Here is a 17,714-nt window from a genome sequence, read left to right as displayed (position 1 = left end):
GAGCCTTGTCACCATCTCTGGGCCTGCCCTGCTCACCTCACTTGGGTACTGTGGGACTGGGCCCTAGCTGGTGAAGCCTCTGCCCTGCTGGCTCTGTTATCCCCCTTGGCTCCTGGCTCCCTATCCCTTAGGGAGCAGCCAGCCCTTGCTGCTCCCTGACAGTTAACTCAGGCCTTCTTGAGCCCTGAGCTGAGCACCATGGAACTTGCTTGTGGCCATGCAGGGCCTTGCCCCTACAAACCCTCCTGAGGGACTGGCCTTGCCCTCAGCTCTGATCTCCCCACAGTACTGACCCTTTACTCAACCCTAGGCTTCTGAGTGAACCTCCCAGTGCTGTTTGGCCTCTGGGGATCATCAGGGGTGGCTGGGCCCCTTCCCTCCCTGGCTGGCCTGGCCTCCAGGGCTCCTTATGAAACCCCATCCAGCCCCAAGTCTCCCATGCTATGTCTCTTTCCCAGTTCCCTGTCCCTGCTTGGGCTTTATGTCCCCTGAAATAGCCCACTAACATCCCACAGCAATTAGGTCATTCTACAGCAAGTCCCTTCTGAACTCAGATCTCTGTAAGGTGCGAGAACAGATCTTGTTGGGAGGGGAGGCTACTATCAGGGCCCTGAGTCCACTGATAGGCCTTAATGGCCCTGACCAGCCTCACCTGGGGCCTCCACCTATACCCTCTGCCCATGGGCCTAGGAACCCCATTTAAGCTCAGCCCTGGCCCTTCCACTCCTCATTTGAGCATATTATAGATTTATCTGTCTTTAGCTGTGCTATAACTATGTCTGGATATGTGCTCTATTGTATTGGATTCTGATCTGCTGACTGATTTCCTGGCTTGATCCTCATCATTAGACTGTCTGACCCTGGTTACTGTGACTGGATCTGATCCTGTCTTATACTCCTGGCTTGACCTCAGACTTGCCCCATCACCATGGGCTTGCCTGGTGACCTGAACTCCTGATTGATCCTGGCTACCATCCCCAAGCCTGCCCTGTTCATCTTGCTTGGGTACTGTGGGACTGGACCCTGGCTGGTGAGGCCCCTGCCCTGCTGGCTTTATAGTGCTTGGTTCTTGGCTCCATGTCCTTTAGGGAGTAGCTGGCCTTTACTATTCCCTGACACTTGGCCTTTTTTGTGTCCCCTGCACCATCAGCAGCAGGTCACCATTTTTACTAGCTGTCTCTTGCTGCTGATGTACTTGTAGAAGCTCTTCTTGTTACCCTTCATGTCCCTTGCCAGATTCAACTTGTTAAGAAAATTTCCACTGTACTCTAGTTTTCTGCAGGCAAACCATGCAAGGTCACATGCCCTGCAAGCAGAACATCTTATCTGACCTTGCCTCAGCTCCTGTTTTTCGTACATAGTTGAAGAACTGCAAAGAAACCAGTTTAATCCAACCAGCAATACAAAAGTTGTTCAAAGGTAATGCCAGAAGAGGTGCAAATCAGCTAATGAATAATAACTCCAGAGGGACTTTGGCTTTCCTAACCCCATCCCTACATGCTTGGACAGTGTCTCTATGTTCCCCCTGGCCACTTGACCCTGCTTCCACCTCTGGTATGCCTCCTTTTAGTTTGAGTTTATTCAGGAGCTCCTTGCTCATCCATGCAGGTGTCCTGCCACCTTTGCTTGATTTCCTGCATGTCATTCTTAAGCTTGGAGGAGGTGATCCTTGAATATCAACCAGCTATCCTAGACCCCTCTTCTCTCCAAGATGATCTCCTATGAGGCTCTTCCAAGCAGGTCTCTGAACAGGCCAAAGTCTGCTCTTCTGAAGTCCAGGGTTGTGATCCTACTATTTGTCTTGTTCCCTCCTCTCAGGATCCTGAACTCCACCATCTTGTGGTTGCTGCAGCCAAGGCTGCCCCCCAACTTCATGTCCCCAACCAGTTCTTCCTTGTTTGAAAGTATCAGGACCAGCAGAGTATCTCCCCTTGTTGGCTCCTCAATCACCTGTGTTAAGAAGTTGTTATCACTGCACTCCAGAAACTTATTGGATTGCTTGTGTCCTGCTGTATTGTTCCTCCAGCAGATATCAGGGTGGTTCAAGTCCCCCAGGAGGACCAGGGCCTGCAAACATGAGGCTTCTTCCAGTTGCCTGAAGAAGGCCTCATCTACTTTTTCTTTCTGATCAGGTGGTCTGTAGCAGACACCCACAACAATGTTGCCCATGTTTGCCCTCTAATTTTAACTCAAACTCTCAACTGGCTCATTTGTCCCAAGGCATTCCTCCATGCATTTCAGCTGCTCTCTCACATAAAAGGCAACTCCCCCGCCTCACCTTCCTGGCCTGTCCTTCCTAAAGAGCCTGTATCCATCCACTACAGCACTACAGTCATGTGAACCATCTCATCACATCTCTGTGATCCCAATGAGATCGTAGCCCTGTAACTGCACACAAACCCCTAATTCCTCTTGGTTGTTCCCCATGCTATATGCATTAGTGTACAGGCACTTCAGAGAGGTACCTAGTCATACTGATTTCCCAGGAAAAGAGTGAGCGCTTCCCTCATAATGCCTCTTGGCACTTCCTTATTTGCGTGCATATGTTTGAACTGGGCCTCCTTCTGCCCTGTTTTGTCATTATCAAAATTTCTCTTGTCCAAATTTCCCTGCATCCTTTGCTTTCCAGCCTGGTCCACTACTTCCTCACTTGACTGTGGATCGTCATCATCTCCCTTCCCTGTCATTCCTAGTTTAAAGTTCTCCCCACCAGATTGGCCAGCCTGTTGGCAAAGATGCTTTTGCCCCACTTAGTCAGGGGGATCCCGTCTCTCCCTGTCGGTACTTGATCCTCAAAAAGGGTCCTGTGGTTGTAAAAGCTGAATCCCTGTCATCAACACCAGCTGTACAACCAGATGTTGACCTGCAGGATCTGTCCACTCCTCAAGCCCTTCCCCTTTCTCAGTAGGGTTGAGAAGAAAATCATCTGGGCCCCCATACCCTTGACCCCACAGTTTTCCCCTCAGACAGTCTCCAGCCCATCATCTGCTGTCAGGGCACTGAACCTATTCTATAGATGCAGATCTGCAGGTGGAGAAGGTGCCATCCTCTTGATGCCATAGCTCACAAGCTTCCAGCCTTTATCATTATGAGAATCTCTGTTTGCCACCCTGATGAGCACAGACTGTCTGCTCTTCCTTCTGTACAGTTGGGGGTTCAGGCTCCTGTTTCTGGAGGGTTTCAGAAGATCTCATCAATTTCTTTTTTTTTTTTTTTTTTGTCATCCCTGATGTTGCATAGTCTGCTGACCTCCCTCCCAGAGCTCCTTAACTTGGTGACACAGCTCCTCAACCAGGGCACACCTCCTGCAGGCAAGAAGGACACCATTTCCCTCTGCCTCAATGAGAGGCAGCAGGCATTGATTGCAGCCTGAGTCCTGGAGAGCTGCATCCTCCCTCTGGATCTGAGTTGAGGCCTCTGATGTGTCAGGGATAGTTGCTCCATGGGGTGCTGGGAATCATGCCCTGTGGTGCGTCACCACCATTACTGAGCACATGAACCCTCAGCAGCATTTCTGGCTCTCTTCTGTGTGCCCTGCTGTGTGAACTGCTACATTTGTTGAATGCTTCTGTTAGCTGTGCTCTAGAACATTTGCCCAGCCCTGTTTAGATTACTCCGGTTTGTGTGGGGAAAGAAACAAAGCAGCATAGATGATGTAACTGCTAACAATTGTATAGTCTTGTAACACATTTGGCGGGGGAGGGGGCAGAAGGTGATAGTAACCCAGCTAACTGATGCCTTAGATATTGGGGAAAGTCAGATTGGCCTGGGGCTATGTGACTAGTGAGGCCATTGGCAGCTTTTGTTGACAATCTATTTTTTAAAAAAGAATAAATAGTGAAGACAATAGACTGGAGGAGGGGGGGAATTCCATACACAGATATCTGACACCACACTGTGTAGAAGTCTGAGCCCATTGTGGAACTGCTATGCGTAGGGGCCACCAGTCAGGACTCATCAAGCAGTCAGAGTGTTCTGTTCCCCTGGGTCCGTGGTGCCAGGCTAAACTGGACCAGAGGGGCTGGGGCCTTGATTGGTGGGAATGTAGAATAGAAATCTTAGAAACTCTAGAATAGAAACTGCTACCTACCTGCTATACCATCCTTCTTACTAAATAAATCTTGAATTTTATGTCACTGAGTGCAGTGGTTCTGTTCTTGTGGTTACCCCACCCTAAATTCCCCTATGACAGGTGACTTTCATTCTACACAGAGATAAGTGGTGTCATGATTTACTGCTGGGTAAATCAAATCCAAATCCTTAGAAGCAAGACTTTTTTTTCCTGCTCTTGTTTTTCTCAATGGAAGTGGTGTCAGCACTTAAGCTATCATAGCAAATTAGCTGTTGATTTCTGCCTCTCCTCCCTTCTGAAGCTATTATTGGCATTTCCTTGAAAGAAAGACCCAGGATGCTGGGCTGTAGTATGAATTATGAAAGGGATGGTTGCTAGATGAAAAAAACACATTAAAAACAACTTACTGACTAATGATGCAGAAAATGTTATGAATAAGTATCCCTTTCTTGATTTGTTACTTTAATTATCTGACATTCTATAGACTTCCATTAGTGTGGGGGAGGGGGTTGATTTAGATTTCAATTTTCTGTCTCATGGTAAAAGCTATTTATCATAATAATTAAAATTCAAAACCTTTTAACAATATTTATAAAATTCATTTTAAAATTCATTCATTCAGCCTTTGGAGAATGACAAAGAAGGCGCATTAGTACATGTGCTGAAGTGTTTTATGTGGACATATCTGTCCATAACAATGATTAAAATTTCTTTAGAATATTTGTAGTCCATTATATTATGTTTTTTAATTTTTTTAAAAAGTTTTCCTTACCTATGCTGTGACTAGAGGCTGGGACTTGCTGGTTGGGTGGTTGCTGTACCTTGGTCCGTATGATCCTGAATGTAGTTGAAAAGAAATAAATGGCTACTTAAGCATGAAGGTGCAGGGGGGACATCAGAAGCTATTTTTTTTAGTTCAGGATACCTAAATCAATACAAAAAATGTTTTTTCTTGTATTATTCCCTCATTACCAACTGAAAAATTAACAGCTAGGCAGGAAGACCCAGGGGTATGTTTGCCTCTGGCCCATATCCTTAATGGCATTTTGGTACCTAACTCCTACAGGTTCTGTGAGATTCTACTGGGAATTTGGTGCCTCAGACCCCTTGAGGAGCTAGACCTAATTGCCCAGGAATTACATATTTACAGCTCTTTGGGCACCTGATATGCCCTACACACAATTCTCAAAGGGAGTTGGACACCTGTGAGTCCGGATATCCCACTAGGCAATTTTCTGCATCTTTAGGTGCTTGAAAACCTTTGCAAATCTGTCCCTAAATCACCCCTGGGTGTGGTACTCAGACATCTAAAGAACTTGGATACCTCTGAAAAGGTTTTGCTTAATCAAATGAATATTAAAACAAAACTATTTTGTATTACATGCTAGTCACAAAAGCTGAATAAATACACTGGCATTACCAGGGACTAGTAGACAGCCTCTGCTCTGATTTATAAAGATGAAAATCAGGGAAAAGCTCATGAAGCTCCAGAGAAGTCTCTCCTGATTTTCTCCAAAGTTACCACTAAACAGACTCTGTTTCAGACATGCAGTCATCAGAAAGATGCAGATAAATAAAAGAGAAGGTGTGTGTGTTGTGTTACAGGGAAAAGGAAGTTGTTGAATATAGCAACAGAGGTATTATATCAAAAGTTCCAATGCCAAAGTACTGTTAGCAGAGAAAAGATAAGGTCTGAAATTTCTCCCAGAGATGTAAATAGAAGTTGTGGCACAGAGTGTGGTGGAAGCAAGATCGGCTTATGCCTTGAATGAAGCATGCTCTTTACTCAAATCTCATGTGTCTGTTTTATGCACTGTTTTTGCAGTAGCAATGCTGCAGTAAGAATTTATCCTGTGTTTATCTAACAAGCACGTTTCCCACTTTCTGGGAGAGGGGGAGGGGAGGAGAGAAGAGGGGAGGAGAGAAGAGGGGAGGAAAGATCTGGCATATGAGTGCATTCACAAAAAAATGCTACTTGCTTGAAAGTTACATTTTGAGTCTGCGTTTCTATGGGCAGCCAATCCAAAGAATAAAACTTCAAAATGAGTCCCAGGCTGAACAAGCCTCTTTTTTTTTCCTACAATCTGCTTTCTCATGATTTTCTAATCTGCTCTTGTTGGATTTTCTTTTTTATTATTGTAATTTTTACTACAAAAATGTCACCAGCAAGCAAAATAATGCTCTCCCTCATCCTTTGGTCCTGCAGCAATCTTTTCCCTGGGCCATCTCCAAACACTTTACAAAGGAAGTGCCTTAATGACTGCTCTCCAGGTGGAGAAAGTGGTTTCACAACTGGGCAGTGGCAAGAGCTGAAAAATCTTCCTATCTGCCCACCCCCTTCCCATCCTGCTATGCAGTCTGCTTGGGGGTGTGAAAGGGGCCAGGTCTGTAGGTAGTCAATATTTGGCTGTCAGCACCAAAGTGAAACTGCCTTAATTTCCTTAGTGACTTGGTCCTTAGCTTCTTTTTCCCCTACAAGGGGCAAGAGCAGTGGAGCAGCAGCCTAGTCCTGCAGTACTGGTGTCAGACAGAGTTGTGGAAGGAACTTTAGTATGAGAGAGGGCCTTCTGACATGTAAATATATTCATCTCTGGAGTGACAGAGAACAGGAGCACTTGAAACAGCTGAGCAGCTCTCAACTTATTTGAGTAAAGCTAATCTCAATGATTGATTAAGACTTAATCACATGCAATTGCTCTTACTGTGGAAGAGTAGTCTATTATTAATATTGATGGTATTCATAGTAATAGTAATTATTCATTCATATATGGGGACAGCAGCCCAAATTCAGCTGCTAAAATGTAAACTCCTTAATGGGGATGTGCCACGTCTGTCATAGTGTGTCTGTCATAGTGGCTTTACAGCAAGCTGCCCTGACTCCTCAGTTCTCTGACAGTAATGACAATTCTCCTCTTGATGGCAATAGCAAGGCTCTGGGGAATCTCCCTGCTCCGCACAGTAGAGGTAGAGATGGGAGGAGGGTGCTGTGGTTCTGCCCTCCCCACCCTTTGTACCACAGGCCGGCTATGCAGTGACACTAGCTACTTGGCATTATCTCCCCTCAGCCAAGAGGAAGAATCCCATTGAATGACTTCTGATGCAGGTTCAAATCCATGACTAGAAGGCAACATCTGAACTGCATCTCAGTGCTGAATAAGGACACATCACATTGGCAAAAGGGACCTCAGCAAGCAGGGGTCAAGTGTTGCTGAACTAAGTTAATGAGATTTAGGCTCCTAGGGAGCTGACCGTTCAAAGCATCCAAGTGGGCACAAAGATCCCAATGGGCACTGAGCAGGATTTTCAAAAATGCCTGCAAGGCTCTGTCATAGAGAACAGGAGGTGGTACTCAGTACCTTTCAGGATCTGACTGAGAACCAAGCTGGACACCTCTGCTTATTACTTACCATGGAAGCTTTCCAAGTCTGCCATAAGTGTGAAAACCACTTAAAATACATCTTAGATGCCTTGGAAAAGTCCTTTGGAAAATGCTATCCAATGGTGCTGTTTTATGTGTATGTTTATATTTATATGAATATAATGCCCGTGAAAGCACATTCTGTCTGCTTCATGCCACACTACCCCAGTCCTGGGCTAAGGTGTTCTGTTAACCCTGCTGGCTCCTGTGCTTTGTTTCTCAAGTAGTCTTCACTGAGGACTAAAGGAAAAATAAACTCTTCATGGAACTGTTAGCTCCCCCCACCCCTGGAAGTGTGAGGAAATATACAACCATCTCTGTGCATATGCATCATCCTGTCCTCTGTCCTCCAGAGCTAGGCCTTGGACTGCCAGGTAATTTGTTACATGTGAAATTTCAGTTCTCCTCTCCCCTGACAGAGTCCACTCTCCTGCCATTGGCCAATCTGCTTCTAATCCTACCAGTCATTAATGCCTCCAAAAGTCTCACTGATAAAAGGGGACCTCCCTCATGAGAATATGGGTGCACAGGTTCAACATGTTACATCCCTACCAGCAAAGCTTTGAAACATATGCTTAATTTTAAGTATAGGCATAAATACTGCAGAGTACACTACGGAATAGGGATAGATTTAGAATTAAAGCCTGGTGCTTTGATGTGACTTCCAGGTTTGTTGACATACTAGATTTTTTTGGTTTGTTTTCTTTTTTTTTAATGTGTGGCTAGAAGTCCTAAAATGAAGGAGGTGGTCATAGGCTGGTGAAAACAATTCTCTGGGTAAACAAACTGACTCAAAAAAAACATGCACATTTCAAAAGGGGTTTCACACTTTTAAGAAAAGGAAAGATCTTAGCCACAGACAGATGAGAAAGAATGAACTTTCCAGCCAAAGAACTTGGTTACAGATCATGGAGCAGATTCATGATGCAATGGCAATGAGTCTGTGGCATGTTATCAGTGTGGAAACATTCAGGGACAGGGAAAAGTAAAATGTGAAAAATGGATAAAAATATGAGTGGGATATATTTAGTCTCAATTCCTTAGAGCTGTGACTGCCTTTTTGGTGGGTGCTTAGACAACACTTGAAGCCCTACTAATGAACACAGCACTACTCATAACAACAGCAATGCTCCTCATAAGACAGGACTTGTGTTGACTTTGATGGGGGCACAGTTGGGCCTTGGTTATCTGAGGACAGTTGTAGTGAGATTTTCTTTTGATGTTCCTGGTTTCCATATTGTATCTCAAACAAATCCTTTTTTAACCATAAATCACAATGTCTGCAGGGTTACTGAAGACTGCCTTGGATTCCAAGCTAGTTAGGAACTTGCTGGCGATGCTAAAAGCTGTGAGTGGCCTGACCCATCTTTTCATTTATCCATGTGAACGTGTGACTCACCATTTGGTTTAGCAAGGTAGCGCCACCATTCTTATCTAACATTGTTGAAGGCACTCCTGCTATTTAAGTGGTAATTCCACGAATGCAAACCAGGTTGGGATAGCCAAAAAATAATATTACATCAATTTATTTAATGTCCACAGACACAGATGGGACTTTATAATTAGCTGCATTCAAAGAATTTGGATGAAATTGCACAAGTGAAAACCACCTCACCAGACTGTGCAAAGCCTGGTATAGAGAATATTCCTGAGAGAAAATGAAGACACCACTTGTCAGATGGCATACATAAGACTGAGAGTTCTGCCTATCTAGTATCAAACACTTATTATCAGTTTTGGAGGGCTGGAGATATAACAGAATATTTCACTGTCTGGTTTTCAACACTGTCATTGGACATCACTTGGCCTGTAATGTGAACTTGCACACATGCCATTAAGGGAGTGATTATGGTTTTCTTACATTGTTTCATTAAGATGGAAGTATTAAGCTGGATGGAACATTAAAAGACACTAATATGACTTCAGACTTCTATGTGAGCCCAGACCTGTCTAGAAAAGTCAGTGCAAAACTCATTAATGCAGTGTTGAATCTCCAAATGAGATTCTTGTGCCTCTTTACAAAAGCAGTTCAAGGCCATTTAAGTATATCCATTTAACAAGCAGATGACTGAAGCATTTGAAAGCTACCAACCTGTCAGGGCCCTGAGTGTACCAATAGTCCATAATGGCCCTGACCAGCCTCACCTGGGGCCTCCACCCACACCCTCTGCCCATGGGCCCAGGAGCCCCATTTAAACTCAGGTGAGGGCCCTACTGGTCTGTTCTGATCTATGTTGTAGGTGTGTTTGTGACCAGTTTTGGTGTCTGTTCTTCAGGTTTACTGACTGGTCTTCCTGGATGGACCTTGACTCTATCTTGTAGGCAGCTTGTCTCTAGCTGTTCCTGACTTGACTCCCTAGATGGACTGTGGTTTATTACCTCATCTGGGACTGTTGATGGAATCTGTCACCAACCTGGCCCTGCTCAGGTACTGTGGGGCTGTGTCCTGGTTGGTAAAGAGCACTGCCTCTGCCTGTGCTGTGTTGCCCTCAACTCCCAGCTTGTCTTCCCTCATGGAGCAGCCCTGTCTTTGCTGCTCCCTGATGCAGCTAAGTTCCTAATGACTCATCCATCTTTAATATTATTGAGTTGGTACCAGGAAGCCAAAAGTGTTACCCTGAGGCTTTTGTTCTGATGACTACCACCAAACCTGGACTCTAGCTTATCTTTCTAGAGCCTCACTAGCCCTGATCACTTGCAGTCTCACCTCTCTCATTAGAGAAAGTACTTTCTTGTGGAATCCCTACCCAGTCCAACAGCACTGAGACCTCATTTAATTTATTTACCTTTACCAGCAAAAATCAGAAGTTCTGTTCTGCAGGGGATGGGAATAGGACAGAAGTGAAGGTACATGGTAAAACCTGTCAGCTGCTAGCAAGTGCTTGTAATGTGTGATGTTTTCACTGTTGTGCTGAGCTCTTGGCTGCTCCCAAGCCCCAGACATGTTCTGGAAACACATGTAAACTTTCTTGCAAATGATCCAAAACATCCAATTCCATTAACAAATGAGGATTCAGTGCCAACACTTGCTAGGGAAGTCCCTTCCCAGGGCTGTACAAATTTTACCTGTTAATTGAACTGACGCTGGGCACGGTGTCATTGTCACACACCCCCTCAGCTAGAAGTCTATCCCTGATTTCCCATGCAAACATGGTAGGGTTTTGGCGTTTATACTCTGCAATTTTTTCAACGACTTCGGGTGTGGCGACCTTTGGTTTTGATCCTCCAATCACTCCAGGCTTAATACTCCCAGTTTCATAGTACCTGTGATAACATCCAAAAGAAAGCTTTAGTTATCACAAATGGACAGAGAACATACTTTGATATGTGTAGAAAACACTATTTCAAGGTAACTAATCACTGGCAAATCCCAAGATGCATCTTTGCTTCCACATGCATGTTTTCTGGCTGTATAGAGCTTTATCACCTAACAGATTGACTTCTAGCAGTTGGAATTGGGACTCGGGATAGAAAATATTTTTTTTCCATAATAGCAAGACAATAAAAACAATGCAAGATTAAAGGGTATGCTGGGATCCAAAATTAACTGAAAGTGGGTCTTATTAATCAGAGGCAGTGGCCATATGGTAACAGTGTGAAAGGTATTTGCAGAGTACATTTAAAAATGTAATATAAGAAAATAATACATTGGTGTATTTATTTTGATGTGAGATATAGGTTCAACTGCTTAGGTTTTGGAGGGGGGAAGGTTATTTGGGCAGCCCCTTGACCCTTTCTCATATGTGCAATCCTTACTCCTACAAATAATCTATTGCTGTTGTACCAGTGGTAGGGTTGGATCCCTAAACTGAATAGAATAAAAGATACTCTGCCAGATTTTTGCTGGTGTAAATCAGGCCAGTGCGACTGCCTTCAGTGGAACTGCAATGATACTTTCAGCTGAGATCCCCAGCCCAACAAGTTTTCCTTTTTTAATAAACAAAAGCTTGAAAATGTTGCTAAAAACAGAAGTCACCTTGCCCACTGAGGACTGGAAAGAAAACCAAGAAAGAAATCACATTCCTCTGTGCTGTGCTTTCAGAAAGCATGACACACAAGGACATTCATCTAGTCATCTTTGCTCAATGATGCTGGGCATTTTTTTGTATCTCGTGAATTTCATAAGACCAGATGAAAAAAAACCTCTGCACCTACCTGCAGGAAGGCAAGTACCTTCCTCCCCAACTGCCCTGATCTAGGAAGTATTCTCCATGTAGAACACATGGACTTCATGGCCATTTCAGAAAGATTCTGCCAGCTATATTCTCTTTACTGGCTTAAACATATCCAGTGACTACTGTGTGACTATGCTACTGTGATTACTTTTAGAAAAGACTCACAGATAAAAACATAAGTCTGTTAATATATTTTCTCTGCAACTACTTGACATCTATATTATATGCACGTGCACACAAAATCTTACCAGTGTGAGCAGAACACAAAAACATTGTGGAGCCGAAGACTGTCTTGCTAGCAAATGCAACTGTGTTCTTCAAATTTCTGTCAGATTGCAGGATTTTAATCATCCTGAGTGCTCTGTGTGCAGGGCCTAAAATCCCTTTAAAGGGATTGACACTGTGATGTTTGTAGCTGTTTTCAGAAGCAAATGATCAGGTCTACTTGTTTCCATGAAGCCATTTAAGCAACATTAGTAATGGAAAGTGACAAGCGTCAGCGATGGATTAACTCTTCTGGTCTCCCTAAACCTAGCAATGAGCTTTAGGGCAGGGGGTAAAAATTTGCTCTCCCCAATACTACCAGTTTCCTGAGAACATAATAAAATGATGTCAAGTCTGCACTGCAAGGCCTACATCCCTGGTCTTATAACCTTCACTGGTGGCATCTCTCCCATGAGGAAGGATGTGCAAGAATGTCATCCAAACAGCCAGTCATAATTTTCATTGCTCTAGTCAAAAAGCACAGATTTTAAAAATATTCTTGTGTGTTTTTGTCCTCTACTGCCTCTCTCTATCTTGGCATGTTGCCCCTCAGCTCACCTCCCTATCAGCACAGGACAATCCAGCTAATGGAAAAATCTACCACTAATAAACAGGCTTGGAAAGCACTGACTGGACAAACAAGACCCTGTGTTCTCACAGATGCTCTGCCAAGGGCAGATATGTGGTGTAGGCAAAGGACTAAGCTTCAAAAGATAAAGAGGGGTTATTTTTCCTGGTGTGGCAAAGACTAGCTGTCCAAGGAGCCTAAGCATCAGTTTTCAGAAATGTCTTAGCATCGTTGGCCTAACGAAACATCAGCACATCTGATGAGTGAAAGCCCTTTGTGCATTCTGAACAGCAAGAGCTTTTCTCCCAAATTCTCTAACCGCTAACCAGAGTAATGTCCATGGAAATATTTGTATTGATTGGGGGGGTGCAGGGCCAGGTCCAGCCCCCTTTCCCTGGGAAGCCAGGAGAACCCAAGTGCAATGTGTGGGACAGTTCATGCCAAATGAATCCTGCAGCAGCCCCCTTTCCTGTCTGCCCTCACCATTAACTTGGGGTGCAGCCCAAAGGGACTACAGGCTCCAGAATGCAACACTCTCTGAGGGTTCTGGCCCATATTAAAGATGAGACCAGCTACAATCTTCTTCATTTTATGCAAATTAGATACAGGCCTTGAGCTCCCAACAAATTGGCAATGTGGGTGAAAACTGAGCACCCCCGTGCTATTGCCTTGTGAGCCAGTTCCCTACCCCCAGGCTGGCATGTACTACTTGCAATGGGTCGTGGTTTGGATTGTTTTTTAAGGCTTTACTAAAAATCAATGGGTTCAAAAATTTCAATCTCAAAATTCCAGTGTTTTTTTGCCAAGATCTCTGTTTTTACACACATACATGACTAATTACAGTGACATTTTACCCACTGTAATTATTAGTTATGAAAATAATGAGCTATGAAATTCCAATTTACTGTTGACAAATGACAAAGCTCCAGACCTTCACTCAGCTCCATAGCCCAAATATATCTAGTGGCAAATTTATGCAAACTGGCAACAGCAAAACTGCTGGATGTTTCACTGGTAGGTAAATGAGTTGCTTGCTTATTAGCTTTACACTGGTCCCAATAGGAATTGTTGGTAAGTCTATTGGAGTGGAGAGTGTCACAAACAGAACTATTACCATTCACATTGGGGATTAGAGGCCTGTATTCAGAGCAGATACAAAGATCAAACAGAAAGAAATAGCCTGTGATGAGCAGGCGGGTCTTAAATAACACATGAAAAGTCTCTCTCTCTCAGAAAGAGTAAAGACATCAGCGTCTTTTAACCTATGGTGGTGTAAAATCTGGAGGAATGCTCCCAACTTCCAGATGGACTGCATCTCTGTACAACCAAGGCATGTGAGAAAAAAACAGAGATACTCAGTGCACCTGAACACTGGCTCATGTGGCTTTCTAAAAGCATACTGGCTAGGACTGCAGAGAAGGCTTTGCCGGTTTAGATGACTACAGACAATAGGCTTCGTGGACTGAGAGGAAAAGAACACCAAGATGAAAAGGCCCATGATTTTGCCAAATAAGTCTCTTTGAACACTTAATTTGCCACTGAGAGACTGTTAAAGAAAACGTGTATATCAGCATGCATGGAATCTTCCTGGGATTAACAGCATTTGTAGTCTTTATAACTATGCTATGACCAATAAAATAGATCCATTAAAAATAGGAAGAGGATGGTACCAATAAAAATAACAACAGCAAAATGCAAAACAGTAAACTGAACATTCAAAGCTCAGTAAATATTTCAGGAACTTTTCCAAACTATAGAGAAAAAAGATTGCAATTTAAAAAATATTTTCCTTAATGTGACATGCGCAAGCATCTCAGAATGCAAAAGATACCAACAGTTGAAGAGCATTTTAAAACAGTAATTTGCACAAATGACATTCAGATTTGTCCACAAGATATGAAAAAGCAAAGACAGATTTTTGTTGTCATTAATTTTAATCAAATTAAAAATAAATTATGAAATGACAGAAGCCTTGGATTTAATTTGCTGTTGTTATACTGCTTTGAGCATCTCCAATCTGAACAGATGGCTACTTTTGAAGTACCAAAATTAAGAGAATTAATTATTACTCATGGTATTCTGTGTTTTAATTAAGAACATATTCCATTGCAAGAATAAAGCAAAACCTCAAATGAAGCAGTGGGACAAATTTCAAAATAGCCCATGTAAATGAACATGGCAACAATGCTCATGTGATATATAATAACATTATATGCTAAAAGTAGATGTTTAGAAAACAAAAGGGATAGCTTTCACTGAATGATTCTTAACTTCTGTGTTTTACAATTTACTGCAGATGACTCACAGATTTGTCTATTTGTTCAGGACAAACAGGTGCAGGAAATATACCACATATATACCAAATACACCACATGTGACATTTTGCACTTTGCTTCTTCAGAATCACATGTGAGATACTGTGAAGGGGGCAAAATAAACACATAACTAGTTCCAATTGTTCCCATGTCAGACATATAAAATCATCAGAAAATCAATGGCAAGGAACCCCGTGTCATGGCTAGATTGATTTCCTAAGAATTCTTTCATTTTCCATTTGATTTGTCCCTTGTTTTATAGCCTTTCATTAAGGGACAGGCATTATTTATTTTCTTTACAAACACAGAATGATTTGTTGTTGTCCCCTTACCTGCCAAGTATTTTGCTGACACAGCCATGGCTGACCCGCAGCTGCCTGGAGATGTCACAAGGCCTGACCCCTTGGTGAGCAAGTTCCACGATCCTTTGGCGAACAACATCTGGAAGGGGGCGACCATTCACAAAAACACCCCCTAGCTGATTCACTCCTCCATGTCCTGAAACACACACACATTGGGGGGGGGGAGGGGGAAGAGAACAGTTTTGTGATGCTTGGCAGATGTTTCTCCACAGCAATCCTGTTTAGCCACAATATTTTCATGTACTTGGCATCACTCCTCCAAGATTCTGATAAATCTCAAGTTATTTTTTATCATACACTGCTGGAATCGCAAGGGTGGAGGAAATCGAGGCTTTGTTCTGTTCTGATTGCAATTTCGCACTGCTACAATACCACTAACTGCAAGGAAGGTCCCTCCTGGCTGAAGAGGCATCTGAATCAGGCCCTGGGTTTGGAAAACGGCCATTTTAAATCACACATTTAGGCTCTGATCCACCAGACCCAGGCCATGTTCCTTTCAAACCCAATGGCTGATTTTGCCAAAGAAAGAACTCTCTAGGCAGGCCTTGTGGTTGCCTGGTGAAGTGACTTTTAGTCAGCCTCCATCTGTGAAGCCAAAAAAAAAAAATAAAGCTGGGTAAATGCTCTGTGTACATTTACTTGTATCTAACCAGAAAAGGGGTTGCCTGAATTTAAATACATTATTTTTTTTCCAAATGACTTAATCAAGAGACACAAGAGGGAATATTTTCTCCTCTTATAATTTACAGCAGGCTCTGCAGATATTATGATCCCACAGATGAAATGTGAATGCTCAGCTGAGCCCAATATATTATTCCTTTTCTAGCAATTTGCACTGTTTCACCTTTAGCAAGGTGAATCATATACTTGGTGGGAAATGGGACCCAGTTAGATGAATGGTAGCTAAACTGTGTAAAACCAATGAACATGTAATAATCCCATGTAGGAAGTGAGAAAATATAATTAACCCTCAAGTTGTTAATCATCCAAACTACTTAGATTGCAGAGGAGCAGCGAAATTGAAAACAAGCAACAGGGGCAGGCAGCATGGATGCCAATACTGGAACAAAAGTAATAAGGAAAAATCTCTCTATTTACAGAGATCTTGAACTGTGCCAAATAAACTCACAAGTCAAATGCTTCAGTGTTAAAAAGATTATAAAAAGCTATTTTTATGTAAATGCAGTCATCTCACCATTGATGAATTGCTGCCAAACACCACCTAAAACTGTCAGGACACTCCTGCCTCAACACACCAGCCTGAGTGAGGCCCAGGGAGCCTAGGTCTGCAAAGGGCTCTTCACATCAGAAAGAAAACCCTGTAGTTGGGGAAGGGAATCCAGGCCTCTCCTCTGTGGCGCTGTCTCTTGGAGCAGGAGAGGTGCCCCTCAGCCTGCCAGGACATCTGGCTGCCCACAACAGGCTGGGTTGTGCAGCACCAGGACCCCCAGCTCCACACAAGCCAGTGTTAGCACAGGCTGGAACTTGCACAGGAATTTGGGGTGCTGCAACCTTGCCATGGCACTGGGGGCTGCAGGCAATGCTTGGGCTGAGCGGAGCCCGTCACCCCACCCCACCCGGAGCAGGCTCCGCACACAGACAAAGCAGCTGCAACAGAGCAGAGCTCCCAAGCCCTGGGTGCAGGGCTAAGCCAGTAGGCTTGCCTCTGGCTTACTGCCCTCCAACCATCCAAGAGTTCGCCCTACTGAGCTCTGGAGGACAGAGAGCAGCCAGTCTGTGCTGGTGGCCAGACCCCTGGCTCATGACCTGCTGGGGAGCCTGCACACCTCAACAGCTCTCAATTCTGAGGAGCCCTCTCCCCAAACATCCCACACGATTGCAACGGACTGGTCCCCTGGAAATGGGGCCCACTCCCAAGCTACACACCTGGCCAAGGCTGAGCCCAAAGGCTCCCCTTTCCTAGAAGTGCCCCAGATTCAGCCCTCCCCATGTGCTCTCCCAGCTGGGGAATCGAGATGGCTGGTCCTCCCTCACCCATTTGGCACAAGTAAGTTTCTCCCCCAAGAAAACATCTGCGGGAAGGCAGTCCCTTGTCTGCCTTTATTGTCAGTCCAGCCAAGCAGAGACATGGCTCCCCCCAACCACCCTTGGCAGAGGCGACCTGGCTACACCATGGGACCGTACAGTGGGGGCTTCCTGGCTGGCTTTCCCTCTGGCCAGACACCCCATCTGCCAGCCTGTGTCCCAAGAGAGCCTCCAAGCTGGGGCAAGTTAAGGGGAGGTTAACTTGGGTGCCATGGCTAGAAAACCCTGGCAGAGAGTGGGAGCAGAGAAACAGGTGACGTGAGTGTGTATCCAGTGAAGCATACAGGGGAGCACACACATGCATGGATCGTATGGCTGAGCCTAGAGCCACTCATCCAGCCCCTCCATATGTCTCTGCACCCCAGGTCACAGCCGTGGACAGCAATACTTGCAAACTCTTCTCTCAATGTTGTGCTTCTCCTGATCCCTGCATGAAAGGGCCCATGATCCACATCTGTCCTTCTACCCTGAGCTCCTGGGGGAAGCTGAGGGCC

General features: G+C 44.3%; 1 protein-coding gene across 3 annotated transcripts in view; it reads right to left on the bottom strand.

Moving 5' to 3' along the window:
• LOC104145347 (paired box protein Pax-5-like) overlaps nucleotides 1–17,714 on the bottom strand; it is a 192,312-nt gene that overhangs the window by 164,225 nt on the left and 10,373 nt on the right. For all 3 annotated transcript variants that reach the window (XM_068925086.1, XM_068925087.1, XM_068925088.1), the window contains exons 2-4: nucleotides 15,145–15,310; nucleotides 10,557–10,754; nucleotides 4,845–4,909 (exon numbers count right to left, since the gene is read on the bottom strand). In XM_068925086.1, coding sequence (XP_068781187.1) covers nucleotides 4,845–4,909; nucleotides 10,557–10,754; nucleotides 15,145–15,310 — 429 coding nt within the window. The remainder of the gene's footprint in view (nucleotides 1–4,844; nucleotides 4,910–10,556; nucleotides 10,755–15,144; nucleotides 15,311–17,714) is intronic.

The sequence above is a fragment of the Struthio camelus genome, chromosome W (assembly GCF_040807025.1).
Source record: "Struthio camelus isolate bStrCam1 chromosome W, bStrCam1.hap1, whole genome shotgun sequence".
In the NCBI taxonomy this organism is placed as follows: domain Eukaryota; kingdom Metazoa; phylum Chordata; class Aves; order Struthioniformes; family Struthionidae; genus Struthio; species Struthio camelus.
This window is presented reverse-complemented; position numbering and strand designations above follow the sequence as displayed.